Here is a 27,634-nt window from a genome sequence, read left to right as displayed (position 1 = left end):
CTGTCAGTCACTGACAAACTCTTATGCAAAGCTGATGGCCAGGAAGGGCTGTGGGGCTTTTCTTGCTCCCCTGAGCAGCTGGGCAAAACCAGCCTGGATCTTCATTTAGGACTACATATTGTGTCACTGGGGTTCTGCAAGGTCTCATTTCTTCCCATTGCCACAGCATTGCTGCACAGTGTACCCCATCCCTGGTGCTTCCAGCTCGGGCACTTGGCATCAGGGCTCTGCACCTGCAAGGGGAACACTGGGGACACATCCTGCATGAGAGGCTGGGACATTGCACAACCACACAGAACGTGGTTGTGGGGATGAGTGACAGGGCTCCAGTGAGCCCTGGTGCCAGCAGTGTGTGCCATGGGAGCACAGGGCAGTGGGGTTTCACCCAGATGTGTCTGCAATCCTTGATTCTGTGATACACTAGAAATGAAGGACGCTAGGAAGGATGCCATCAAACCAGCACAGGGTTTCCCTTTGTGCACCAGTGTCTCAGCCTCGTCTCCATCTGCAGCCATCCACACGTGTGCTCAGCATCCAGGCTGCCCCGGCCCCTGCGGTTCTGCTCGATGGTGGCAGGTGGCAGCAGCCTATTTACAACCAAACTCAATGGGAGCAAATTGCACTTCATTGGCAACGAATCCTTGCGCCTCATGTTGTCACCAGGCAAGGGGGGATGTCATCCTGGGGCTGCGCTGGCTGTCTCCAACCTGCACATCCGTGAGCGCCCGCTGTGGGGAGAGAGCAAATAGCAAAGAATCAGGTGAGGTGGGGAGCACACTGCAGAATGTCCCCCCCCCTGCATCGGGCACCAGCTTCAAACTTATTGGGTGTTGGAAAAATGTCCATTTTGCTGCTTGCTGCTGCTGCAAGGAAACCCTTTTCTGACTGCCTTTGAAAAATACAACTCACCTCAAACTTGCTCATGAATTCTGCAAAAATGCCGAAGAAAGCTTCTGAAGTTGTCATTTTGGAGTCTTCCCCAAAGAAAGACAGCACCTTGCTGAACTCCTCCATGGCCCTGTGCTGCAGGTCGTCCAGTGAGCGCATGGCGGGCTGCGCGCTCTCCAGGAAGGACTGGGAGGGATGGCGTAAAGGAAAACAACCCAGACTGGGGCCTGGCATGGACATCATCACTTCTAATGGCTACCAGGCAGGACAGCGGCCACTAAATGGTTTTACTGGAGGGCAGCAAGTGTGCTGGGGACTTGCCTCTTATACAGAAGGATACGGTCATCACGATAGCAAATCGGTCCTCGGCGGTGGCTGGCATGCTGTGGCAGGCCATCTGGATGTCAGTGACAGTGGTGTGAAGGTCCTTCAGGTCGGCTGTCAGTGTTCTCTGGTTCACTGCAGAAGAAGAGGAGTGGGCAATGTTCCCCAGCTCTGGCTGCCTCCTGCTGCCAACTCAGGCACTGCACATCTCCTTCTGCCCTGCCTTGTCCGTGGGGTTTAAACAGCAGCAAGGCCACATGCAAAATCCAGCTGGGAAAGCTTCCAGTACAGACCTTCATCTAGGGAAAACTTACACTTCTGGGGCTGAGTTATCTTATCTTTATTTATCCCCTGCAGCACCAATTCCCAGGGGAATTTGCTTGCCACGCAGGAGGGGATGGAGTGCCAGGAGGACCCCCAGGGTTGCCTGCAGTCATCCCACGTGCCAGCATGCAGAGGGTGACCCTAAGATGTTTGTGATTTCTTTATGGCAGCTCACTGAGCCCTGTGATCCTCAGCCTGGGCTGTACCTGTGGTTGGACTGTGGACGTACAGCATACATAGCCAGCAGTCATCAGCATGGGTCAGCTGGGACCTCCCTGCTGCTAAGCTCTTGCTTTTGCATCCTCCTTCTCTCACTCAGCACCATTCCTCCCGGCTTATGCCAATGGTGAGCAGCTCGTGGCCAATCCAATACCCAACCATTCACCAAACCCTATCCCCTACACCCACAATGAACCATGAGGCTGTGTAGATGCTCCCAAATGTGTTTGTGTTCCATTACCTTTGGCAGCGAGCGGCACTGTGGGAAGATCCTTGGCAAAGCCCAGAAGCTCTGGGAAGTGTTGGCTGAGAGATTTGGCAAGGATGTGCAGGAAGGTGGATTTCCCATCAACGGTCTTGGTTGTGTTCAGCTGCAGCAAAGCAAAGCAAGGAAGTAGGCCCTATGCAGAATGGGTCTGGGAAGCACCCAGCAGCTCTGGCTGCACAGAGGCTCCTTCGTGCTGCCCATCTCTCATTGCATTGCTGCTGGCACTGCTGCCTCCTGCATGAGGAAAAGTAAGCTCTGTGTCCTTACCTCTGTGAGGAAGTTGATTTTGAAGCCTGTCGTTTTGCTGGTCTTGGGCTGCCCGTTGTTCAGGTAGTTTCCCATGGCCAGCACAAACTGCAAAGAGAAACCACAGTGACTGAGCAGCACAGGCAGTGCCCATCTGCTTTGGTGCCCATCTCCTTTGGTGCCTGCTTTTGGGTCAGATGGATGTTCAATAAATTCAGCTTACTTTAGCACTGTCCAGGAGCACCTTCCCTCCCTGCAGCACTTGGGCCTGGTCTGGATCAGTGCCTTTGCCACTTTCAGCACAATAGGATTTTGTCTCTCAGCAGCATCCCTTGCAGGATCAAAGTTAATTCTGGAGGCTGCTGAGCTCTCCCTGTCTGCAGGGTAAGGAATGTCCCGCTGCCCAGTAAATCCTTCCCCTCCTAAAAACCTTTTGCAGATGTTATGTGTGGATCCTTAACAGGATCTTTAAAGAGAAAGCAGCAATCCAGCAGAGCTGTTCCCCTCCCTAAGGATCTGACTCTTCACAGTATGGCTTTGGAGCACTGAGGCACTGCAGGGACAGGACCTCAGAACACCTGGAGCCCAGCCTGGGGCTCTGGATCCCTGCTTGCTCTTTGTTACCATGCAACCAGCATCTCCTCCCCAGCACTTAGTGAGGCACTGGGGGTCACTGGCCAGGAGCCCATGGCAATTCATCTCTCATCTGGAAATGCCTTTTGTCACACTGTATTCACCCCACCTGACTTTTTTTTGAAAGCAAAGCTGAGGGAGTTCACCATCATTTGGGGCAGCTCATTGAGCTCATCTGAGCATGGCAAAGCATGCCCAGCCCTGGGGTCACCAAGGGCTGCTCCCCACAGCAGGGCTGCTTCTGACCTCCAGGATCTTTGCCAGCTTCTTGCTACTTTTCAGCTCCAGAGAGGCCTTGCAAATACATTCATAGCTCGCTTTGATCTCCTCCGTCTTCTCCTGCAGAGTGGTCTTAAAGTGAAGGCTGCGCAGTCGGATCTTGTACTCTGGTACTGACAGCATCTGAGAGCAAAAGGAGGAGGAAATTACTCCTGTCCTTGAACCACAGACCCTCCTAGAAGATTGAAATTTTTCCCTGTACTTAAAAATGGCATCATGCTGTAGGAAAGTGAGTGTTATAGCAATGCCCACAGGTCAACAGAAAGTAAGCCAGAGCTGGGCAAAGTCACTCCTTAGTGTGCAGCAAAAAAATGAGACATGTTTTGGCCACGGGACATTCAATGCTGCCAGCTCCCAGGAACCACTCACACGGTCCCTGTGGTGGGTGCCCCCAGTCTCAGCCCCAGCATCACAGCCCTGCGTGTTTTCTGCCCTGTTCTCCTTCCCTGCAGCACTCAGTGAGATGACCTGGATGCTGCACAGAGCACCTCCCTCCAGCAGGCACCTGCAGCACGAACTGGTCAGGCTCGCTCAGCTTGCCGGGGTTCTCCTTGTAGCTCTGGAAGCGCTGCACCTCTTCCCCATCCGGGGCGTACAGCAGGAGCTGCTTGATGTGGGAAGGCTCCAGGCGGTCCGTCTCCATCGTCATGAGGATCTGACGCAGTTCCATGTGTGAGAGCTTCAGGTGGGCGATCAGGATGGCTGCAGGGAGGATGCAGTCAGTGGCATGGCAGGCAGGATGTTTGGCATGGCCAAGAAGCGTGGACTTAGCCTTGTGCCCAAGATGGCACAGATCTGTGCTCGGAGCGGGGGGGGCTTTCCACTCCCCAAGGCACTGCAGAGGCTGTAGGGAGTCCTGGGGCATCGCTGTCTCCCACAGCCCCCGGTCAGACTGTTGCGCTGCTTTGCATGCACGTCTCCAGTGCAGCAGGGCACCGTGCCCTGAGCCCCTGCCCAGCCCCACACCAGGACAGCAGGACCCCACAGGTCCCACCATGCCCCCACCCCACCACAAGCACCTGAGATGTGGTGCTGAGCCCTGCCCACAGCCCTGCAAGCTCTTCCCAGGCCAATGAGTCACATCCCATCTCCGTCCTGTCCTTCCCTTCCTCTGCCCGCTGCCCAGGCTGAGCCAAGGTCTGCAGGGCCTTCTGCTGGGTGACAAGGGCAGCTCAGACCAGGGGAGCTGTGCTGGGATGGTGCTCATGGGATGGTGCTCATGTAGCCTCCCTCCTTTTACCTTTCCAGCTCTCTACATCCCCGGTCCCATCTCTGGGCCTGTTTGGGGGTACATTCACCACAGTGTTTACTTACATGTGTTGTAGGCCTTTTTGTGGGACAAAATTTCAACCACGTCTTTCTTTTTAAATGTTTCAGGCATGAAAGTTGGCTCTGGAAGAGAAACTGAGAGATATAATCGTGGGTAAGGACAGGCTCAGCTGTCTCCAGCGGGAAGAAAACTGCTGAAAACAGTGAAACCATGAATGAGATAGGAGGACTGATGCTTGGCACACAGCAATGGCTCCGGGAATCCTTGAATTCTGCGATTCAAAGATCTCCTGAATGGAGGACTCGGAGCTGAAAAAGGTAAAACGAGAGGTGAAACACACAGAAAATCCTAGAAATATCCCCAAAATGACAGCTCCTGGCAAGGGTCACATAGCATCCCCCTCCCACAGTCCATCCCATCGGAACCTGCCCGCATGAGATTGGCTCTGCCCACGCCTGCTGCCATTACTGTGTGTTATTACACATATAAACAGAAAAGTGTTACTCGTGGTGCCCTCTATGGACAGAGAAATGTGTTCACAGCTGTTTGAGGGCTGAGCTTCGGGAGCAGCGGAGCTGTGATGAGGTGCGTCCCCGTGTGCGGGCAACACACGTGTGTGGACAGCAATAAGCAGAGCCCATCACAGATGGGTACAACGTGTGCTGCAGGTTGGAAGCCAGGCCTGCGGTGGCAATGAGGAGCAGTTTTGGCACACAGGGTGGCGTGGTGCTGACTGAGCATGGCAGCTGGGAGCAGAACAATGCAGAGCTCTGCTGCCCAGGCTGGCGGAAATGCAGAGAGAAAACAGATAATGGCAGCAAAGAGAATTAAGGGAGACAGCGAAATGGTCTTCACCTTAATAGTCTGCAGTGCCAGCACTCCAGCACCCTGTGTGTGAATGGTGCTGTCTTCCAGGTGCCGGAATCAGGCAATGGTTGGTGACCATGGAGCACTGTGCCCCTCTCAGGCTGACCCCAGGACCTGCCCAGGGGCTCTATCACTTACTGGTTGGCTTCTGCGTCCCGAAATGAAGCTCCAGGTCGAGGTATTTGACCATGTCGCTCAGCTTGTCATAGTCCGAGTCCTCCCCGAGCTGCAGGAGGAGGAGGAGCAGGTGGGAACCTGGGCACTGTGCCCCCTCCCCACCACCACCTGGAGATCTGTGTTCCCAGGAAATCCCACACTGATGGCACTATTCTTATAAGACATTTATAACACTAGCAATGCCTTGCAGAAAGCTGGGGAGTCATTTATCGCCTAAGGAGGTGCTTCTACACTCATCTCACAGGATTTACTCATTCTCTTTAGAGAAGATGGGAGGACACATTTCCATCCATCACTGCTTCCTTGCCCCATAGATCTGTTTAGCTCCTGTCCTGCACTGAAGCCCCACAGAGCATGCTGCTCTCTGCCTGCTGCTGGGGAACAGCTGCTTTACTAAGAACATAGAATTCCAGAGATGCCTGGAATTGTTTGCATCCAAAAGTCACCGGTAAGAAACATTTCATTCTCCATGGTGTAGGGCAGAGGGATGTGCCCACTGGGATGCATGATGGGAGAGCAATCCTACAGCTCCCGTCCAGCTGTTTGGAGCTGCCATCCAACTAACATCATGGGTGGAAGCTGAGCTCCATTAGGCTGGAGGCTGAGTTCCCAAGGCCTGCACCCTGCAGGGCCCTGAATCCACCTCTAGAGCTTTTCATTGCCCCAAGTCCGTGGTGCCAAAGGTTTACTGCACTGAGCCTCACTCTTAGCTTCTTCTTTGCCCCCATGGGCTCTCCATGCTCTCCCTGTCAATGCTGTGAACCACATTTGCAGTTCCCCACTGATAAACCTGTGACTCCCTTGCATCTCCCAGGCCATACCTGTCCCCAGATGGTCCCCTCCGAGTTCTCCACCTGCTCCCACCGCAGCCTCTTGACACTCATGTGGTTGGTCTCACTCCGGCGGTGCAGCAGCCCCCGGTGCAGGGGGGGAGCACAGGGTACAGGTGGGGGAGGCGGGGGGGGGAGGCGGAGGCGGAACGGGGTGCAGGTGGCTCACCAGGGGCTTGGGGGCAGAAGAGGTGCTGGCCTTGGGGGGCTCGGCCTTGGCAGGGACAGGTTGGGGGTCCTGGGACTGCAGGGGGGGGCGGCGGGGGCGGGGGGCTGAGCGGAGGTGGGGGGATGTGGTCCGACAGCGTGGAGTAGGTGAGGGAGCTGCCCTCATCACTGCTGCTGATGTACTCGCTGCTGCTGACGTCGTTGGTGACATAGCTGCCCTGGTCATCGTGGAAGCTCATCTGGGGGGAGGAGGGGAGCGGATGAAGGTTGCTCCTATCAGCCATCGTGGGATGTTCTGAGCCCCCACGGGAAAAGGCTGATGGAGCATTTCCAGCACCACGCTCACCTCCTCGTAGTCATTCTCGGGGGTGAGGAAATCATCCACGATGGTCACACGGTGTCCCAGCTGCTCGCTGAGAGCATCCAGGAAGCGGTCGGTGTCACGGCTGCGTGGCGGCCTGGAGAAGGTGAAGAGCTTCTTGCGCCGCGACAGCGGGCTGAGTGGGTAGGGCCGGTGCTGGGGGGACGGGGCCGGGCTGCTGTCCAGGCTGACGTAGGGATTGGACTCGGTGCTGCTCGGGGACCGCAGGCTGCTGTGCAGGCGGTAGTAGCACTGCTGGGCGGCCAGCGGGTCGCTTGGCCATGAGACGGGCACCCCCGATCTGCGGGCACCTGCAGGACAGGGCGCTGCCGGGCGGTTCCTGCTGCCACTGGAGACCCCCCCACGTCTGCCTCTCTCCAGAGCTGAGGGAAATCGGGCGCTACCTGCAGCATGCGCCGGGTCGGGGGCTGGGGACGATGCGTGGTGCAGGGCAGCATTGCCCACCTTGCTGGAGAAGCTGCCCAGCAGGCGGTTCTCCAGTTCTGCATAGACAGCCGACATCTGGGGGGAAAAGGGCAAAGAGCTGCTGGAATCAAGGCCTGGCTTGTGACACACCCAGGGACCTGTGATGTCCCGGGGACAGGACATCCACCATGGACTCAACCACCCACATCTCTCATTCTGTAGAAGACTGCACCACCCTGACCTTCACCTTTTCTGGAGCTCCCCCACTCAGCAGCCTCCGGCTCACAGGGCTGTGACAGACCCCCACGTTATTCAAGCTGATTGCCCAGAGAAAAGCCCGGGGTCAGGGATGCTGCCAGGCATGGACAGCAGTGCTGCACAACCCTCCTGCTCTCCCTTCTATCTGCTTTCCTACGTTTACATGGAAGGGATCTGGTGATGCTCCCTGTGAGAGCAGAGATCCCGTGTTCCAGGGCAGTGGTGCCCGCAGGTGGTGCCCGCACCATTTTGGGGTTGGGTGTCTCTGGCAGAGACGTGCCATCGCCAGCCTGCCTCTCTCCGGGGATCAAGCGAACCGGGACCTCCACGGTGTCACTCTGCCCTGCTGGGAAACAGAGACAGACCTTCAGCAGCCCGTCCTGTGCATGCCCCCACAGCACTGACCCATGAACATTCGTGTGCTCAGTTATAAAATGAGAATATTTTGCATTTCTCTTGCCACCATGCTGGTAGGTTTGGAAGTTTCCTGTGAATCCTCAGCACCTGAGCAGTGCTGTGGTTGTGCTGTGGTTGCAGATGTACCTTGCACAGCTGGACAGTGATATTAAAGGGAAGAGCCATTTATCCAGTGCACGTTTAGGAGTTTGGACAACCACAGGAGGACAGACAAGGGGCGATATGTGGGGTTTCCTTTGAAAAGAGGAACAGTTTGAGCCAAGAATGGATTTCATCAATAGTCACAAAGTGCCATTTTGACCTGCTTTTCTCACAGTGGTTTCACAGATGCTGTTCTGCCTATGAACTTGGTGCTGTCTGACACAGCTCACAGGAAGTTGCAGCCTATGCCCCAGAGGGGGGAACCAGCAGCACTGGGGAGATGCACATCACTGAAGGGGAGGAATGATTCTGATTACTGCAAATCCCATGGTCTGCTTACCCTTGCAATTCACTTCTGAGCAATAGAGGGGACTGGAAACAATGTTCAGGATCAGCCTAAGAGGCTTCTTATTGGAACTGCTTAACTTTCATAAATATGGATTTCCAAAGGCTCCATCTCCTCCCACCAGCTGTGCCCAGGTCAGGATGTCAGCGTGGCCCAGAACACCTGGGCACAGTCTGCAGGACCCCAGCCCCACAGCACCCACCTGCAGCCCCTCCTTCCTCGGGGCGGTTGGTCCGGAGGCTGCTCCGGCACAAAGATGCCCCTCGCACTGAGCTGCGGTAGCGTTCCTCTGCCTCGGGCTCAGCTGCAGCAGGAAACACAGTGGTGAGACATGCACAGACCCACCAGACCCCCCCTTGCCCCACTGTTTGTACCAGAGCTGCCCCCAGCCCTTCGGCAACAGCTGTGCTCACGGCTTTCCCCATCCTCAAGCTGCTGCCAGGAAGCAGACTGAGTTGCAAATGCAGATGCACAGAGTGGAAAATTGGAATTGCTCCTTTTCCCAGCAGGATTGGTGTTCAGCAATAACTACCTGCCCTTGAGGGACACAGGGCAGTGGGAGCAGTGCTGTAACACTGCCCTGGAGAACCATTCTGGTGGTGGAATGGCTCAGAGGCTCAGACTCACAGCAGGACGGGGATACTGGAGCCTCAGTATGACGTGTCCCATGGACTGGTGCTCAGACAGACCAATAGACACAGGCATCAGAGACTGCCACTGAGTTTGGAAGAAGACAGGAGGAAGAATCACCCCAAATTCATGGATCTCTGGCCATGCTCCCACACATGGACACACATCATGAACCAAAACAAGCAGCACTCACAGACTGCCCCTCGCTGCCAGGGTGGGAGCCAGGGAGCAGCTCGCAGAGGGGGACAGGTCCTGGGGGACAGAGTGCCATCCTCCTCTGCCAGGGCTGGGGGCACACATTGGCACTCCTGGCACACAGCTGCCATCTGCACACACATTAATTTCCCCCCAGATCTTCGGAAGTTCATAAACTCCATTTTAGGATCTGTGTTCTTGGGAACATACAGCAGTTAGGTACACCGGGGCACGATTCTACACACAACAAAGCAGTGATAACTGAGACTGCAAACTGGGTGAGCAAATACCCTATCAGTGCATAGCAGGGGTATTTGCAGCAGGACTGCTCTGCTGTTCCCCCTGTGAAGGAAAAGGCTGTGCTAAAACCACAATGTTGTCCCCAAAGCCTCTCTCCTCACAGCACCTCTTTCGTGCCATTTTACTGACACCGAGTCTAAAATAAACATATCAAAACACTAATGCCCGAGAGTAGAAGAATTTGGAAGCAATTAAGAAGCTCAGATTCAAAGATTAAAACGTTTCAGCCCAAATTTGCCCTCCCCTTTCTGCTGTCTGAGTGCAAAGCCCATAATCCCACCGAGGCACAGCTGCGTGCTGCTGCAGCAATAAGGGATGGTGACAGCAGCACATGGCTGCTCCCAGCCAGCTCTATTGGGGTGAGACTTCATCCTGAGTGCTCACTGCAGGTGCTGTGCATGGCTGCGGGCATCTCACAGACCCCACTGCCATCATTGCTCATTCACCTGTTATCTGAACACTGCCCTTCGAGCACCAATTCCTTTTGGAGCTTCCTAACAGCCTGAGAGCTTCTGGCACCCTTTGCACCCAGACCTCTGCAACCGAACCACTACCACATTTGCTCTCAAAATGCAATTGCCCTTCCAAAACTATACAGAAAAGGAAAAGAAGTAACCTTCAGCCCAACATTCACAGAGCAAACCCTAGTTATTAGCAGGAGCTGGAGCACAGCAGCAGCTGCACTGAGCAGTGCACACTCCCTGGGCACATCCCTGCTGGAGCTGGAGCTTTCCTCTCACCTGCCAAGGACTTGTAACCAAGAAACCTGGCAATCTTTTGCTGGCAGTGCTCCTGCTCTTCGTACGTCAGCAGCTGGTAGATAAACTGCCAAATGACTTGCTTGGCTGGTGTGTCCAGCACCGGGTACACATCCACAATAAGAGTGTCAATGTTCCTGCAAAATGGGAGAGAGAGGGCTGGGCAGTGAGTGCATTCTGAGCTGCACAGCCCCAGCACACAGCTTTGCACCTCCCGATCTGCCTGCAGCTCAGCTGCTGGGATTGCCTCATCATTGGTGCGAGCTGCCCAGGTCATCTACGAGCAGAGTTGTGGGCAAGGAACAGATCCTGGTGGGAGAGATGTGGGGGACTGGGGATGTGCAAGTGGGACTGATAGGGACAGCAATCTGCAGGGCCTGGCAGCACCTGGCAGCTAGACCACAAAGCCTGCTATGGGAGGCTGTGTGTGTATGGGGCAGCATGGATGGGTTGTGTGGTTGGACAGATGGGTGGATAGATGGACGGATGGATGGATGGATGGATGGATGGATGAGCACCAGGACATAGAGGTGCTCTAGTAAGGCCTGAGGTGTGGGCAGCTGGGATGAGGACTGTGTCCTATGCTGTGTGGGGTGAAGGTGATACAGGGTCTGCTCAGGATAATGGGGCTGAGTGCCCGAAGTGGTGAGGAGAGTGAAACACCCAGGGAAAGAAGGCAGTCCCAGAGGGACTGGTCTCTAAGAGGTGGGTCTCAGCTGAGCAAGGCTGGGTCACAGCTAAGGTCAGGATGTTTTTCTACTGAGAAACTCACGCAGAAAGCAGTGGTTAAAGTTCACTGCAACTACTGCAGCCTTAATGTAGAAGCAATAGCAAGAACTCCATATAGAAAACTTTGTATTTAGGACTTTGTATATAGGAACAAATCTGTTGTCTTGATATTAATCACTGAACTCCCTCAGGTGTGTGAGGGAGAGCTGAAAGATGACAGTGATTATCTGCTAAGCTGCTCTCTATATGTGGGTATTCTGCCTTTTCTATGATGCCAGACAAGGCACCACCATCCTGAGTCCCTTCTGTGTTCACTGCTGGGCAGTGCTGCTATTTGCAAGCAGCAGAAATGTCATGTAGAGGATTTCACCTGCCCTTACCAGGGCAGATACAGGTCACAGCTGGGGCAGGCTGATGGATTAGGTGATGGACTGGGGCAGCTACAGGCAAGATGATTTTGTCTAAGGCTGAGCAATTTGTTTTGAGTGTTCAGATTCCATCCAGGTTCTTCCAAGCACAAAACCCCCTGGGCTTATCTCCCACTGCAGGTCCCAGAGGCTGCAACCATGCAGAGGGAATCCTGCAGGAGCAGAGCTGTCTCAGAGGATTCTAAGCAATGATTTCTGCTTTATCGTCTCAGTGTGCTGACTGCTGGTCCCCAGTGGATTCATTCAGCTGGCGCTGGGGGATTCCAGCAGCTCAAGTCAGCACCTGCAGCTCTGGGTGCAACTCTGACCACATCAGGTTGGTACAGCCCCAGCAATGCTCCTTGGGAGCTTATCGCTGCCAGTGACCTAAATACAGAGGGGTTTGTTGCATTTCATTGCAAAACAGGATTGAGATCCTTATCTGTCTGTATGGAAACAAAGTGCTACATGAAAGCATCAGGATCTGCCTGGCTCTGAGCAGCACATCCCCAGAGCAGGTGCTGAGCTGTGGGAAGGGGCAGTGAATATCTCCCAGTGCCCTGAGAGGTGGTACGTCCCTGCTGGAAGGCTGAAGATGAAGGGCAGAGAGCAGGTTGCTATGACACATCCTGAGGCTGGGTTTCAGCTGGGTACAGCTGTGGGATGAGGACTCTGCAGCTGTTCTGCTGCCGAGAAATGCTGAGAAGAGCAAGGAGTTGGGAATGAAGCCCGGTGAGATCAGAGAGGTGGAACAGAACCTACGGCCATTGTGGGGACTGCCAGGCAGCAAGAGAGCCAGCGCTGCAGGGGATGAGGTCACCGTATGGCAGGGGAACCAGAGGTGACCGTGCTGCCCTGTCCGCGGGCAGGACACCCAGTGAGAGATGGGTTCCTGCTCAGCTCTTACCCTGAGAAAAATGCACAGCTGGAGAGAGCAGACAGCTGAGCCTGGCTCTGAGCCTGCGGGCTGAGGGCTGTGCTGCTGCAGGACTGTCCCTGCTGTGGCCATCAGAACTGGCGCTAAGGGAATGGCACCGCTAAGAAGTTACCGATGTTGGAAGAAGCTCTCCAGTGCTTTGCAGATGGTACAGCGCTCAGGTGGGGTGAGCAGGTGCTCCAGCTGCTGGTTGAAGGTCCTCCCTTGAATCTTGATGCTAGAGGGGAGGATCTCTGCCACCCACTGCAGGGAGGTGAGCGCAGAGGAGCTGGTCGGGGAGTCGGCAGAGTCAGAGTCTGCAAGGCGCAGGCAGAGAGAAAAGAGAATTGAACAGGCAGAGGGGCTGGCTGAGTTCATAGCCCATCCTCTGGACAGGGCAGGAGGACACTGGGGCAGCTGTGTGCCCCCGGGAGCCTGAAAACCAAGCAGATGGCAGAGCCGTGACCTGCATATGGGGGTCCTGCACTGCCCTGCCTGCACTGAGCTGCCTGAGAGCATGGCATGCAGTCTGCTTGGCCTTGTCGGGGTCTCTTGGGCCAATACCTGTGTTCCCAATCCCTGCCTGAAGCCCAGACTGCTCACATCTGCTGCACCTCTGTTGGGCAGCTGAAATCCCTCTGATGCGGGAAAGCTTAGAGCACAGGCACCTCAGCTCCACTGAAACACAAATCATGGTGTTTTGGTGCAGGGGTGGTTACCCCAGGAAAAAAAAAAGACAGATTTTGGCCTCTGGGAAGCAGTGTGATGACAGGAATGGTACTGACACAGGGTTGCTCACTGTGTCACCCTGCTTTGGATTCTTTCATGGGGCTTTGAGTGCCACTGCTGTGCACTGATGAGCACTGGGGCTCCTGCTGTTGTTTCTAGGGCACATGCAAAGCAGTGGATAGCACAGGGCTCGAGGGAGCCCTCACCGCACCAGAAGGACAATCCAGTCACCAGTTCCCAGCCCTATGCATCACACAACAGCACCACCACAACACACTGCCCCTCTCCCTGCATTGGGAATGCAGCACTGTGAGTTCTGCAGGACCATATTCCTGCACCTCACTGCAATCACTGACACAATGCACCGCCTGCTCCCTCCAGCTCGCTCCCAGCAGCAAGCTGAATTATTCATGTCAGCAGTTCTGCACAGCACAGTCCACACACAGCCGTGATAGCTGCACAGCGACTATGGATGCACAGGGTTGGATTACTCCAGTCAAGTACACAGCACAGACTGCATATGAAGGACACTGGAAAGGGCTGTCAAGGACGATCACACAGTGCAATGAGCTGCTGGGCAGCGGCCAAGCCCAGGATTCAGCCTGGCCACAGAAAGCCAAGGAGCAGCTCTGCAGGTAGTGGGGAGCAGCGTCCAGTACCTTCAGTGCCTTGAGCCCACGGGCATTGGCAGCTCCCGATGCACACAGGGAGTTTAGGAACTCCTGAATCTGGGGTTCCTGACCCTCAGGGCACCCCCTCTGCAGCACACTTACCGCTGGAGAAATTGACGATGCCCTCTTCCACCACCAAGGTGGGCATCGCCCCGCTGCCCTGCAGCATCGACACCACCTTGTCATGAGAGCAGTTCCTGCAGGGCACAGACAGCTGGGTCAGGGCCACCCCATTCCTTGCAGACAGACAGCCCCTACCATGCCCTGGCTGCAGCTCCCTGGCTCTCCTCTTGCAGGATCTCAGCTGAGATCACGCTGCATCACCGCAGCCACAGTGAGCAACGGGCATGGAGTGTGCATCCACAGTGAGCAATGGGTGTGGGGTGTGCATCTACAGCCCCAGTAGGTGAACTTCTCGTGTAGGCCAGAGCACTGGGGGACTCTGCCTGTCCTAACTCTGCATGGAGAGGATGTGAAGTGGATGATAAATACATCCCTGGGAAGGGCATGGGTTGACCTGGGGCACTGCCACTGCAATGTGGGCTCAGAGAACAGCCTCTAGGTGGGTATGCTCTGTTCTGGAGCTGCTGCATCAGCCAACAGTTTGCTGGATCAGCTGAAATGTGAGAGCCTGAGCACTGCCAGCAGCAGCATCAGATGTTTAACCTTTAAATATTCATCACTCTCTCTTATCTTGTAGTCCATCCTAACCCTTTGCTCTTGCTTTTCTTTGCAGAAAGCCCAACCTGGTGAAATACAGGCTGCTGCCACAGCACCAGTGATGTAAAAGGACAAGCAAGGCCGGGCTGAAATATTCCTCTGATACTCAGTTTTCATGGAAAAATATTACAGGAGGTGTCTATGTGGGGTGACATCCCTCACATCCCACAGCAGATAGCTCTGAAGGATGCTCATCTCTGGCTTCTATTCTATGAGGGTTAGTAATGAACACCACTGCGCCCCTTCCCACAGCAGCACACTCCTTCCAGGAGCCACTTACCTCATGTCCAGGCCATTAAGAAATAGGATTCGGTCTCCAGGTTTGAGTGCAGCCTTCTCAGCCGGACTCCCTGCAGGCAGAGGGAAGGAGTGGGGCTGCAGCTGCTGCCCCTGGGCTGGGGTCTGCCCCATCCCTTCCATGCCTTCTGTGCCCCAGAGCAGGGACCCTGCAGCCTTGTAAAGCTCCTCGGCTATTTTCTAGCAAGCAACATACACTTAGCACTTCTGTTTCACGCCATAGATAGCTGGGTTGGTCTGAGCCTGGTGGCCATCAGGATTCTTACCTGGCAGAACGGACTCGATCCACACTGGTGCATGTCCGCGCAGTGTGAAGCCAAAGCTTTTGTTGCCTTTATAAACTCGCACCGTCCTGCAGGTAGAAAAACAAACAAATGTGACATCAGAACACAACAAACGTTGGGCTTTTGTTTCCTTCCCCAGCCCCACTGGAGCCCCTCTGTTTGGGTACCTCCTGCGCTGCTCACCGAGTCCCTTTGATGCCTTCCAAAGGGACACCCCTTGCTGACCCCTGGGATGAGGACAGCGTGCTGCCACTGTGGCCACTGAGCACAGGGTCTCTGCTGGAGCCTTTAGATCCAGTTACAGCTTTTGCAAGCTAAGGCTGAATGTACATTAACATGAAGGTTGCAGCACAGGGGAGATGGGGATGCTGGAGATGGGAGCTGAAGGAACAGAGCCTGTGAGCATTGATTGATACTCTATTAATTACTGCACTCATAAAAACACAGCCCAGGGCTCCAAATCAAATATGTTTTTAAAGTGAAGCACAGGCTGTAATACATTACATAGAATAAGAGAGAATGGGGGCAAAGAGCCCAAAGACTGATGAGAAAAAAGTGAAATCCAGTGAGGAAATGTTGGAAAGAGCATCAGGAAGAGATGAGAGCTTCCTGGGGAAAGTGACAGCACCGAGACCATTCACAACCAGGAAACCACTATAGAGACCAGTTTTACACTGGCAGGGAGAAAAATGTGTTGGAACTGAATTTTGGAAAAGTCATAGCAACAAATTTTCCTCACAGGGAGGTGTGCTGTGGCCAAACACCCTGAGGGTAACAGATGGAGGCAGGAGAATGATTCGGAGCAACCACAGTGGCACAGGGCCTCACCAGGAGCAGTCCCTGCCCCCCAACAGACCCTGTCCCACTCTGCTTGTCTGTGAGATGGGGCTGGGAGCACAGCGGCAGTCAGCGCCAGCACAGCAGGGCAGCTCCATGCTATGAGCTGCAGGGGTCTGGCCATCTGGGCAGTGGGAAGTGGGTTAATCCCCTGTGCAGCCATGTCCTGCCTTCCTCCTGCTGCTGCTGCCTGGCACCCAGACACCGCTGGGGCAGGGCAGGGAGACGTGCACAGCCTGCTGTGCGCTTGGCAGTGCGGGCCATCGGAGCGGCCAAGCATCCCGCACCCCAGCTGACGTGCCCAGGCATCCTGCAACTCACCCAGCATGCCACCATCCCTTCAAGCCTCTGAGTGCCAGCTCACCTCCACACGCACCTTTGCAACAGCAAGGGGACAGAAAAGGTGACCTAGATTTGGGACACGGAGTGCAAACTTGCCCACCCTTCAAGCAAGAAGGGTCTGTGCTCAGCCTCATCCCAGGAGGATTTCACCCATCCTGTGCACAGAAGACATCCCCATTCCCAGCATCTCCCCCATGCTGCCATCCACACCAAACACACCCAGGCAGCACCCAGGAGCCGTATTACCTGCGCGCAGCCCCTGAGGCCACATTGCTGGTGATGAGCGAGGTGGTTTTCCGCAGGCTCTTGCTGAGCTCCTCGTGGCTGCGGGGCACAGAGCTGGCACGGGTGGACACGAGCAGCCTCTCCTGGTGGTCCTCGCTCCGGCTGCGCCGCAGGCGGTTGCTGTGCTGTTCACTCTTGGAGCGGCACAGCTTGCTGATCAGGCTCTGTGACACCACCTCATCGAAGCGCTGCCGGTGTTTTTTGGGGATGAAAATCCTGGAAAAGGGGCAAGGAGAGCAGAGAGTGAGGATGGGACTGAGGGCGTGATGGCACAGAGCTCTGCATCCAGCAGTGCCCGGAAAAGGAGAACTCCAGTCCCTTGTGTGCCCTCAGCCTCAGCACTGCCTGTGAGCACCAGGAACACGGGATGCTAAGGATACAAGGGGACACCATGGATGCTGGCTGCATCTCCTGCCCTGTCCCATGCACAGCGCCTTGGGGTGAGAAGGTCAGAGCTCTCTGCAGCACAGCATTATGCAGAGACCAATCGCAACAGCTCCATTCCTCCTTGATGCCCCATACCAGACCCTATTAGCTGCTAGTCCTGCTGGGCCAATGGCAAGGTGCAGCTCAAGCCTTGCATCAGTTGTTTTTCACCCGATTATGGCCCAGCAGCCAGCTCTACAGAGAAGACCTCTCTCTGCCTTCATCCCTGTTACAGGTGCTCCAAGGACCCTGGCAGACTCACACACTGCAGGGCCCCAGTGAGGTGCTTATTGTCCCCGCATGGCCCTCCCTGCCCACGTCCCCCCTGCCCATCCCTGCAGCTCTTGTCTGGGGTGTCACACACCTCCCGCACTGCAACACATGGAGATGCCTTTCCTTCCTCTCTTTTTTCCTTTTCCCATCACAGCTGTGAAACACTGACACCCCATTCATCTCCTCCCACCTTTTCCATTTGCACATTTAGGGGCTTCTGGAGGAGATGTTATCTCACGATGTTTCTATAGCAACTCTAACTGTTGCACCCAAACTGCATCTCACTGCTGCAGCTGTGCCCGCTCCATATGCAGCACCGCTGGCACCTCTCTTTACTGCACACACCTCATCTCATGGACATGCTCTCTACATTAGCAGGAAGCAGGGATGTGGTGTCACCACCCTGCACCTCAGGACTGCATGTTATGGAGTGGCTTTGATTCACAGCAGGATGCAGAGAGCATCTGAAAAGATCTGGGCTGGGAGTACTGGGGGGTCCTCAACCCTGGGGTATCTTCTCTAAAAGAATCTGAAAGCAAGGATGGAGCTGGAGAAGGAGCACAGATCCCAAACCTCTGAGACCAGGACACAGCTGTTTGCACCCAGGCTGAGCCCAATGGCGCAGCCCGTGCCCTCCTGCTGGGCCAGAGCAGGCAGAGCTCACCTGGTCCCAAGGCCGACAGATGTTCACACATAGTGCCAGGTGATAATTTAAAATTAGTGAACACACCAGCACGATTCACAGCCAATCTGTGATGAGGCAACAATGAGAAATGCAGTGAGAAATGAGTGCAGTGCTGCTAATAAGCAGCTCCTCAGCTGCAGGCAGGCGGCAGGGGCTGGGGCCAGGCTGAGCCCCACTTCCCTCCCAAGGGCAGAGATGCTCTGCTCTCATTTCAGCTGGATGAATGAGATCGGTCCCACAGCTTCCCGCAGGGCTGCCCCACTTTGCCGGGGTGGTTCCTTTGCCTGTGGGCTGGCAGAAAGGAGAACGGAGCAGCAACAGAGCACAAGCTCAAAGCAGGCCCAGAGACTCCTTTTTTTTATGGACTGACTCAGTGCTAGCAGTGAAACTTGGTGCTATCAGGGAGAGGAGCTTAATGATAGTAATAATAATCCTAATAAGTGCACAAAAGATTTTCTTCTTCCAAAACCCTTTGCAGAGCATCCTTAGGATGGGCACAGCACTTCTCAGAGACCTGCAGGGAGGTATTTTAGAGCTTCAATGGCATGCAATGTGGTGAGCGCTCAGATCTGTCCTTAACAAGTGACCCACCATCCAGGCAGCACATGGGTGGCGTTGGCTGATGTGACATCAGCACTGATCTGCCTTCCTCCCTCTCTTCCTCCTGTGCTCTGTCAGCACTGCCCACATTCCCTGTTGGAGTGCAGTGGCTGAGGTTCCCCCAGCCCTGGGCATGGTGACTGCCAACACCCAGCCCTGCAGAGCACTGCCAGCCCTTCTCTGTCATACCAGGACACCTTCATCAGAACTAAGTCTGAATCAATACAAATTGAGGGCATTTTCCAGGCCAGGAGATGTCCCCAAGGGCCATGTGCTCCCACAAGGCCAGGAAACGCAGCCGGCAGAGCCTGTCCTGCCTGTCCCCAGCTGCTCTGATGCTCACTTGGGTACAGCGTGCTTGGCACAGCTCAGCCTTTGTCCGTCTCATTCTTTAAAAACCACAGAGAGCTCATTTGCAGCTTATTTCCTAATGGATATTCCCACTGCACCTGAGAGGGACTCCCTCCTGCCCCGCAGCCCAGCACCCACCCCACAACCCAGGCGGTGCCTCCCAGGAGCTGTGGTGGGTGCTGAGCCCTGTGCCACGCTCCGCAGCACGCACAGCTCAGTGCCCTCACCACAGGCACCATCCGGTTACAACACCCAGCCACAAGCTCTGCACCCCACAGCACCCCAACCCATCTGTGCGTTGCGTGCACAGAGCCAAAGCAGACCCTGATGTGCAATTCCCAGCCCCCGGCCCCAGCGTTCCTTTAAGCTTCGCCCCACGTTCCCTGGCTCCTCGCGCCCCTGGCAGCGGGGTCCCCTCGCACGGCCGTGCATCGTGGGGACACCGCAGGAGCACAAGCCCCACACCGTGCACCAACCCTCGGGCACAGCACGGAGTGCAGACGTACCGAAAATGCCGAGAGAAGCTCCGGTCCTTCCCCATTTGTCCAAGGTGCAGCGGGAACAAAAGGAGACGCTTCAGCTCCGCATGCAGCTGAGGCTCAGCCCCGGCTCACGCCCACGACGCCGGCTCCAGCCCCGCACGGTGCCAGCGGGCACTGCCCTGGCACCCGCCGTGCACGCAGAGAGCGGACAGATGGGCACAGCCCTGTGCCTGCTTCTCGCCCCGCGCTGTGCCCAACGCTGGTTTCACTCTGCCTTCTCCCCAGCGCCAGCGCTGCCCCAAAACTCGGCTCTGAAGCCTTTTTGCTTTCCCTAACCCTGCAGTATGTGTGATTTCTAGCTGGATCTCTCTGGGAAGGACGCTGAACAGAAAGGAGGGCACGGCTTCGCGCCGAACTCCGGAGGGATGCCTCGCTGGTGCTAATTAGTTGACTTCTAAGTGCTTCTGTTTAAATTACATGCTGCCGTAATGGGTGAGAAACCTTAAAGGCAAGATTGCGCGGGTTCAGTGCTGCTTGCACACTGCACCCACTGGACCCATCCCTGCAGCCATGGGCCTAGCAGCAGCACCAGGACCCGAACCTCAGCTCTCCTGCACATGTAGAGCACTGTGGAGCACTGCTTCCCCCTGGGGTGCCACAGCCACTCTTGGAAGCAAGGATAGAAGATAAAATCCTCTATTTTAAATGCCACCGTCTTGAAACACGGCGTTTGATACAGAGGATGTGAGGCTTTTGGAGCTAAAGAAGCGAGAGAATCTCCAGGCACCAAAGGAGAAAAAAATGAAAAATGTATGGCTTTGCCTCAAAACAGCTATCAAAGAGCAGATCTTGACTGCATCCCTCGTGCAGAAAGCACATCCCAGGGAGGATGAAAACACTGAGCAACACTGGGATTATGTCTAAACTGTGCCACACCAATGGCTCGCAGGCCAGAAAACACCTCTGCCCCAAGAGCAAGCTGCAGTGCCCAATGTCACATGGTTCTGAGACAGAAAACTTCACCCATCCAACACGAGTTATGGCATCGCACAGATCTCAGAGCTCACCTACTTCTCCCCCCCGTCCCCCGCATCTCTCCCCCAATATCTCCATAGTGCTCAGTGCTGTGACACCAGGACAGCCGGGTCACCCTGCACCCTGCAGCACACATGCAGCTGGGGGATGGCCGTGGCTGCCCCCGAGCACAGAGCGGTGCATTCCCACCATGGATTTTCTGTGCACAGAGGGCTGTCTCCCCGTCCCCGCAGCCGATGGTCGATAATCGCTCATCGGGCCGCAGATGTGCCGCAGATGTGCCCGCAGAGTCATTAAAGGGAATGGGGCCCTTCCTCACCACAGAGCCACACAGCCCCTCCCAGCCGGGTCCCACCCCGGGGAACTGCTGATGACTGCTGTGTACTTCGGTGTAGGAACAGCAGAAACCATTTTCTGTGATCTGTTTGAGATCCCGAGCGCACCTCAGGTCACAGAGCTGCTTTACAAAACTGAAGTTGCACATCGGTGGTGGTGTGAATGCAGGCAATGCATTACAGAGCAGCTTGATTTGTCAAACCAAATTAGTTCCCTAACAGGAGATTTTGCACCATGACCTTTTGGCCCATTTGAACTTGACTGCAACCAACAGAACTTCCCTCCCAACTGGTGCCCCACTGGTGGCACATTTTCTCCCTAACTCCTGTTTGGGCCGTAGGACACATGTCCAGCTATCAGAATAGGGATTTTTTTAAATGGAAGCAGATGAGAGCCACCTCCTCTCCTTCAATCACCTCCTGCTGCCCACTTTGTGGCAGTTCTACCCTGCAGAGCAGCACAGCACTGCTGCACCATGCACCAGTGGTGCCCCAGCCCCAACCAGAGCACGAGCTGTCCGTGAGGGCATGCAGTCTTGGGGAGGGGGGCAGGCATGGCAGCAGCACGGTGCGTCCTGTATAAACCCTGATGGATAAAATGAAATTTCTCATCCAGAGGTGGCCACAGATGGCCTCAGCATTTTAATATGGGAAGAAGCCGAGTGATGTTATTGCTGTGAAAAACAAGCTGGGACAAATAGATTGTCTTGGGACTGTTATTAAAATGAGCTCAATGGAATTTCTCTGAGATGAGAGAATCCCCAGCAGGCAGCAGTGTTGTCTGCATTGGGGATCAAAGGGGCTGCAGGCAGAACTGCAGCACTGAGAGTGACACTGGGGCTGCCCGGTGCCCCTCAGCAGGGGCTGGGAAGGAACAAACTGCATTCACTGTGCTCTCCTTGCAACAAAGCACAGCAGAAGGACTTACAGGAGCCCCATGGCACGCAGCAGCCTGAAAACCCGATGGGTTCTTGCACCTGGGGTGTGCACCAGCATATGGGTACGTCCTGCTAATCACATCCAGGTTAATGGGACAGTGCCTGTGCGCAGGGCATCGGAGCTGGAGTGGCATGCACAACTTTTAGAACACTGAAGGTCAATGGGGGGAATGGAGATCTGTGCTCAGAGCTCCACAGTTCTGTTGTCCATCTGTTTGAAACATGTTTCAAACCTCAGTGCCACTGCTGTGAGCTGAAACAGCACTGACATGGATACTGGGACACTGCTGGTGTGGGAGGAAAGGCACAGGGCACAGCAGACAGCAAGGGGAACACGGTGCTCAGTGAGCTCCTAACCTCTGAAATGCAGCAAGGATCCTGTCTGCATCACTTGTCTTTGTGTCAACAACCCTGGCACTGCAAGGTGCCCAGAGCAGAGTCAGAGCAATTCCCTGCCTGAACCACAGCTCTGCCTGGGCTGGAGACATCCCAGGAAGAAGAGCTGAACCCCAGGACCCACAGCTGCCCCCTACATCCCATGTGGGGCAGATATGAGGAGAAGAATGAACCCCTGGGTCACAGCTGTGCTCTGGTGCCCGCAGGTGACAGAGGGGCACAAACTGAGAAGAGATCTCCCTTTCCCCCACCCCACAGAGCCTCTGGCATTGGCAGCTCTGATGCACTACGGCTGCTAAGAGTTGATTAACTTTTCACATATCTCCTTTTTGCAGTGCTAGATCCCGGAATTAAGCAGCTTTCCAACCGTTCCCCTCCCAGCCCCCTAGTATCCCAGGAAGGGTCCGTTGTTACTCACCCGAGGCAGCTCATCTTCCCCCCGCGCCGCTGCTGTTCATCATTCCTGAGCAGAACTACAATTGTGCACTTTTACTACAGCCACCAACCATATGGGCAGGGGATCTGCGCACAGGGAGGACCCGGCGCAGCACGTGCATTATCCCTGCTATCCACAACCCGAAGAAAATGTCAGCAAATTAAAATCTGCGGGAGCTTAATTCTGGGCAAATGGGATGAAATCCATTTGAGCTGAAGAGGGAAAAAAAAAAAAAAGCAACTCGAAAAAGCTCAGCCTGAGGACAGCAGGAGGAGGAGCGCTGCTTGCAGCCCCAGGTCCCAGCGTTGTGCTGAGCCTGGGGGTCTTGGGTTACACTGCACAGCAGCACGGAGCTGGGCAGGGGGATGCGTGGGGAAGGAGGAGAGTGGCAGCCAGGTCCCAGAATAAACACGGCGCTGCAGGAGAGATCCAATCAGACCAGCACTAGGGATGTGCTTGCTGCTTAGCTCTGCACGGCCACACAGTCATCCCCCATGGGTCACTGTCACTGTTGCCACCCTGCACACTGATGCAGGGCTCAGCTGGTCTGCTGGAACACAGGGCTGATGGCATGGGGAGCACTGTGAACCCCCAGCATCCCTCACATCACCCCCCAACATCCTCCTTTCCTGCCCATGAGCACTGCTCTCACCTGCCCCATGCTATGGAAAGGGTTGGTCTCACTGTTTCCCCACCTGCTTTGTAGGGCTGTGGGCACTGGGGGGGTTGCACAGCCATGGGGGTCTGGGGCACCTCTGCCATGGGGCTGAGCCCTGAGCCCTGTGGAAATAACCCAAATACGTTCTCAGCATCCTACACATCCAGCACACACAGGAGCTTCTCAGCACCTTTGAGTGAGTTATTAAAAGCACTAAAAGCTCTTGCTCAGCAGCAAACCTGCTTGATGCTGGACTCCGGGGTAAGCAGCTCATGTTCTGCACAAACAGCAAACACAGAGCTGCATGCAGCTCCCACCAATACATCCTCAGCTGGGAAACATTGTTTCCAAAGCAACTTTTTTTCCCTTCAATTCATTTCATCAAGATTAGACGGTAAATCTTTCCCCTAAGCTAAATATTTCATTTTCATTAAACTGAGATGAGCTGCCCGATTCGCCACGCATCCTGCCCCAGCCCCACTGCCAACCTCACACATGGCACGGGGGGAAAAGCACCTCGGGATGGGGACAGCAGACCACTGCTGGGATGGGGATGCCCCAGGGAAAGTGTGCCCATGGCAGAGGGGCTTGGGTCTGGAGGGCAATGGAAAAACTTCCTGCAGTCCCCTCTGTGGGGAAAATAAAAAGCCGTAAAATTCTCCAGGTGGTGGTTCCTGGTGCCCCTCTGAGGGTACCTCAGTGGGGTCTGATCTGGAGGTGCCAGGGGTTCCTGGTTTCAGAGGCACTCACTCTCCCACTTCAGGACCTCAAGAGCAAGGCAGATACCCTGGCACAGGGATGTTGTTATGGTAACGGTAATATCTCGCAATTCCACTGATTAAAGCAGGAATTGGAAAGCCAGGCCCAGAGCGGGGCCAGATGGAGACCTGATTCCCTAATGGCTACTGTCTCAGCCTGGCTGTAATCCCTGCCACGTGCCCGCGTGCTGTCCCTGGCCCTGTCCCCATCCTTGGACACAACGAGATCAGCACAGCAGTGCAGTTGCATGCTCAGGTACCCATAACACAGACACTATGCCAAGGCACAAGAGGTGCTGGGGACCATAGGGACCACCAGCAGAGCAGTACCATGGCAGCCCAGGATGTGGGAGCTGGCCCCCAGCCCTGCGCAGAGCCCCCTGCCCCTACAGCCCTGCCAGGCAGGCTGATGGCATGGGTGATGTCAGCCAGGCAGTACCTGATGCTGTCGATGAGGTGCTGGTGGGACTCCTGGGTGAGCAGCATGCACAGGGCACAGGCCAAGCACTCCACCCTCCGCTCGGCTGCGTACTGCTTCAGCGCGGCGAACACCTGCTCCTTGAGCTCGGGATGGTCCCCCAGGATGGCATCCACCTGCAGCACAGAATGAAGGGGCACTGAGAGGGGACAAGTGTGAGTACAGGGCACAGATCAGATCTGACTAGGGGCAGCATCCGGGCAATCAATGGGAAGGGAAGCAGTGTGGCAAGGAAAGTGAAACTTTCGTCATTTGGCATCTCATGCCTATCCCCAATCCCATTGCACTGCATGCCATAAGCACTGCACAAGGGACACTAGCATGATAAGCCCACAGGGCCACCAGGGCCACCAGGGAGGTGGCCACAGGAACCATCCCCCTGCCATGGATTCTGGGTGCCACCACGTGCTGTACATTTCAAGGTTACTGAATCTGGGACAGAACAGCAGCTGCTCCCTATGGATGGCTCTACAAACTTTTCTGTCTCAAGGTCCAGCGCAGTGAGAACGAGGAATGTGGTGTTTCAATGAGCTTAGTGCTGGGCCAGTTCTGTTATGTTTTCTCCCAGGCTGAGGCGCTGTGCCCAGTGTGCAGGGGACAGAGGGCAACATTGACCTCAACTGAGACCCCAAGCAACTTTTGGTGATTGCCACACACAATGCTCAGCAGGGGCAGCCCAGCTCCAGCCCTACAAACACCACCTGGGCACTGTTAGAACAGAAGCAGTCAGCAGGCAGTGGATCTGCACACAGGGCAGTGCCTGCAAACCCACAGCTCCGTGCCTATCTGTGAGGCTGTAATTGGAATGCCGACCAAGGGGGTCTGGCCCACGGATCTCTTTAGGAATGCTTTGTTCCTATATTAGCTTGGGATCAAAAAACACACAAGCCTGGTTATTTTCATAACAGCATTTTAAAAGGCTGCTTTGAAATGGAAATTAGAAAGATTAAAAAAAACAACTGCGATCAAATTCATAATTAGCGCAGGGTGATGTTTGGTAAATTACCCACTAGGCAGCATTCAGGAGCACAATGAAGATGTCACTGCAGCACTGTTTCTCCCTTTTCACACAGTAGGACTACACGGGGATGCTCAGGCAGAAGGAGGGCACTCAGGAAGTGTTGATGTGGTCCCATAGAGCAAAAAGAATGAGCACTCTCCAAACCCAAAGCTCTTCATAGCACCCATTTATTCTCTCAGCAATCATTGCAAGATGGGACCCTTCTCTCTGGCACTGACGACAGTAGAAGTCTTTTCCAACCCAAATATTCCTACGATTCCATGAATCCACCCCCATCAGCCTGCCCTGGGTGTCCTCGTGTGGGTGTGCCAGACACGGGATGTGAGGAGCGTGGTGCTGAGCTCCACCTGCGTGCCCCCCTCACACCCCATCTTTACCTTTTTGCTGAACTCTTGCGCTTTCTGCTTCCTCTCCATGCGCACAGCAGCAGCGCTGGGGCCGAGGTCCCTCTGCGGCCGCAGCAGCCCCAGTCGCAGCGCTCGCCTACTGCAGGATGCCAGCAGCTCGGCCGCCGCCTCGGCACTGCGCACAGCCACGCCATCCACCTCCAGCAGCAAGTCTCCAGGAGCGATGCCGCAGGTGGCAGCAGGAGAGCCAGGGGCCACACTGGCCACGCAAGGGGGGCTGCCGCCCACCAGCTGCAAGCCCAGGTGTGGGGCTGGAGGCAGGTCTGCACGCTGCAGCCTGGACAGCACACCGATGCTGGGGGGCACGGAGCTGCAGCGCCGGGCTAATGCCAGCAACGCCGGGCAGCCCAGTGAGGCGACGGGCTGCCCCTCCAGCTCCAGCACCTCGTCGCCCGGGCGCAGCCCTGCCGCTGCTGCACTGCTGCCCTCCTGCACCCACAGCACGTAGCAGGGCCCGCTGCCACCCAGAGAGAAGCCAAACGCCTCTGGCCAGCCTTGGTTGGTTGTCGGCATGGCTGCAACTGCAAGACACAAAGGGAGGCGGTGGTGTGGGAGCGTTCTGTTCAGAGTGGTGCTTTCTGCTGGAGATGCCGCATTGGGTGTGCCATGACACTGCACCCTAGGGCACAAAAATGCTTCAGGAGAGGAAATTTTCTTTTGTATTTCCCCCGAAATGGTTCTTATTCTCTCATGGTTAGCAGTGAGGATGTGGCATGCACCCAGCCCAGCCCAGGGAGTGGAGCAGGGCACCTGCTGTGTGTCCATAGAGGTCATTACTTCATTCACACTGTGCTGGTGAACTGACATTCAGTGGCTCATTTCAATACTCAGTGCTGCAAACCCTATTTCCAGCAGCATCTGCCAGACCCTCTCAGCCCCCTGAAGCATCTCTTCCTGCCCAGAAAGTGAAGGCCAATGTGTCCCTGCGCTAACCTGGCTACAGCACCCTGAAACACAAATGATGATTTCCAAATTCTGATTTTGTAGTTAGTTTCAGTATTAGGATCCACTTGGTGAATGCAGTGGGGAAGAGAGCTCAGCGTGCAGCAGCCCCAAACCTCTGCAGAACGTTCTGCCCCAGATGGGATCAGCACAGCCAGTGTCTTCCCAGGCCCCTCAGGTTCTGCTGCAGTGCACACGCATTTGCTGTCTGCTGACACTCACTCAATTAATTTGCATGCGGAGCTTCACTTCATTTGATCTCAGCCGCCTGAAGATGCTTTTTATTCCCATGTTTATTCCATCCATGTTACTTAACTCACATTAAGCGTTTACAAAAATGAAACAGACTATTTTATCTGGGCAAATTATCTTAGGGGAACTCTGAAGACTGAATCACTCTGAAGCGTCATTGGGAATGCATTCTGAGTTTCTTGCTCTGCAGATTGGAAGGACACAGCAGGTGCCATCCTCATCAGGAAGTGCTAAAAAGGACTAAATGCTCTGTGGAAACCAGCACTAAAGATAATAACCATGCCCTCCTCCACACAGTGCTGACTACATTACAGCGGGGCTGATGGCCATGGTCACATCATCCTTCCACCTCCATATCCTACTGCTACAGCACTTACAGAATTCCTCTCCAGTCAGCCCGACAGGGCAGGTCTGTCCCACCACGAGGTCCTGGTGTTCCCGGCTGTCCTCCATCACCTGTGCTGCTGTGACATGGCCAAGCGAGGTCCTTGCTGGCTGCTCCGTGTCCCCATATACTCACGGCACAGCTGAGCCCTCCCAGGTGCTCCAGGTCGAGGCTGGGCACCCAGCAATGCTTTCTTTGCCCTTATTTCCCTCTGCCCTAATTGCCTTTATTGCT

General features: G+C 55.2%; 1 protein-coding gene across 1 annotated transcript; it reads right to left on the bottom strand.

Annotated features, from left to right (window-relative positions):
• Positions 1-656: 656 nt before the first annotated feature.
• On the bottom strand, positions 657-26,343 carry LOC122176137 (delphilin-like). Its single transcript, XM_042864447.1, is given in 25 exon segments — positions 657-728; positions 910-1,074; positions 1,229-1,347; positions 1,997-2,126; positions 2,291-2,377; positions 3,149-3,304; positions 3,687-3,883; positions 4,496-4,573; positions 5,457-5,544; positions 6,317-6,448; positions 6,450-6,572; positions 6,574-6,732; positions 6,840-7,165; positions 7,259-7,376; positions 7,784-7,881; positions 8,645-8,746; positions 10,308-10,462; positions 12,511-12,694; positions 13,880-13,974; positions 14,778-14,847; positions 15,061-15,146; positions 16,504-16,758; positions 24,355-24,509; positions 25,792-25,863; positions 25,951-26,343. Coding segments are annotated over 25 exon segments (3,606 nt in total). The 5' UTR covers positions 26,335-26,343.
• Between the last annotated feature and the right edge of the window lie 1,291 nt (positions 26,344-27,634).

The sequence above is a fragment of the Lagopus leucura genome, unplaced genomic scaffold (assembly GCF_019238085.1).
Source record: "Lagopus leucura isolate 7727_CA_CO unplaced genomic scaffold, USGS_WTPT01 Super-Scaffold_760, whole genome shotgun sequence".
NCBI classification, from domain to species: Eukaryota; Metazoa; Chordata; class Aves; order Galliformes; family Phasianidae; genus Lagopus; species Lagopus leucura.
The sequence above is the reverse complement of the archived record's forward strand: the minus strand, read 5'-3'. Positions and strand labels throughout refer to the sequence as shown.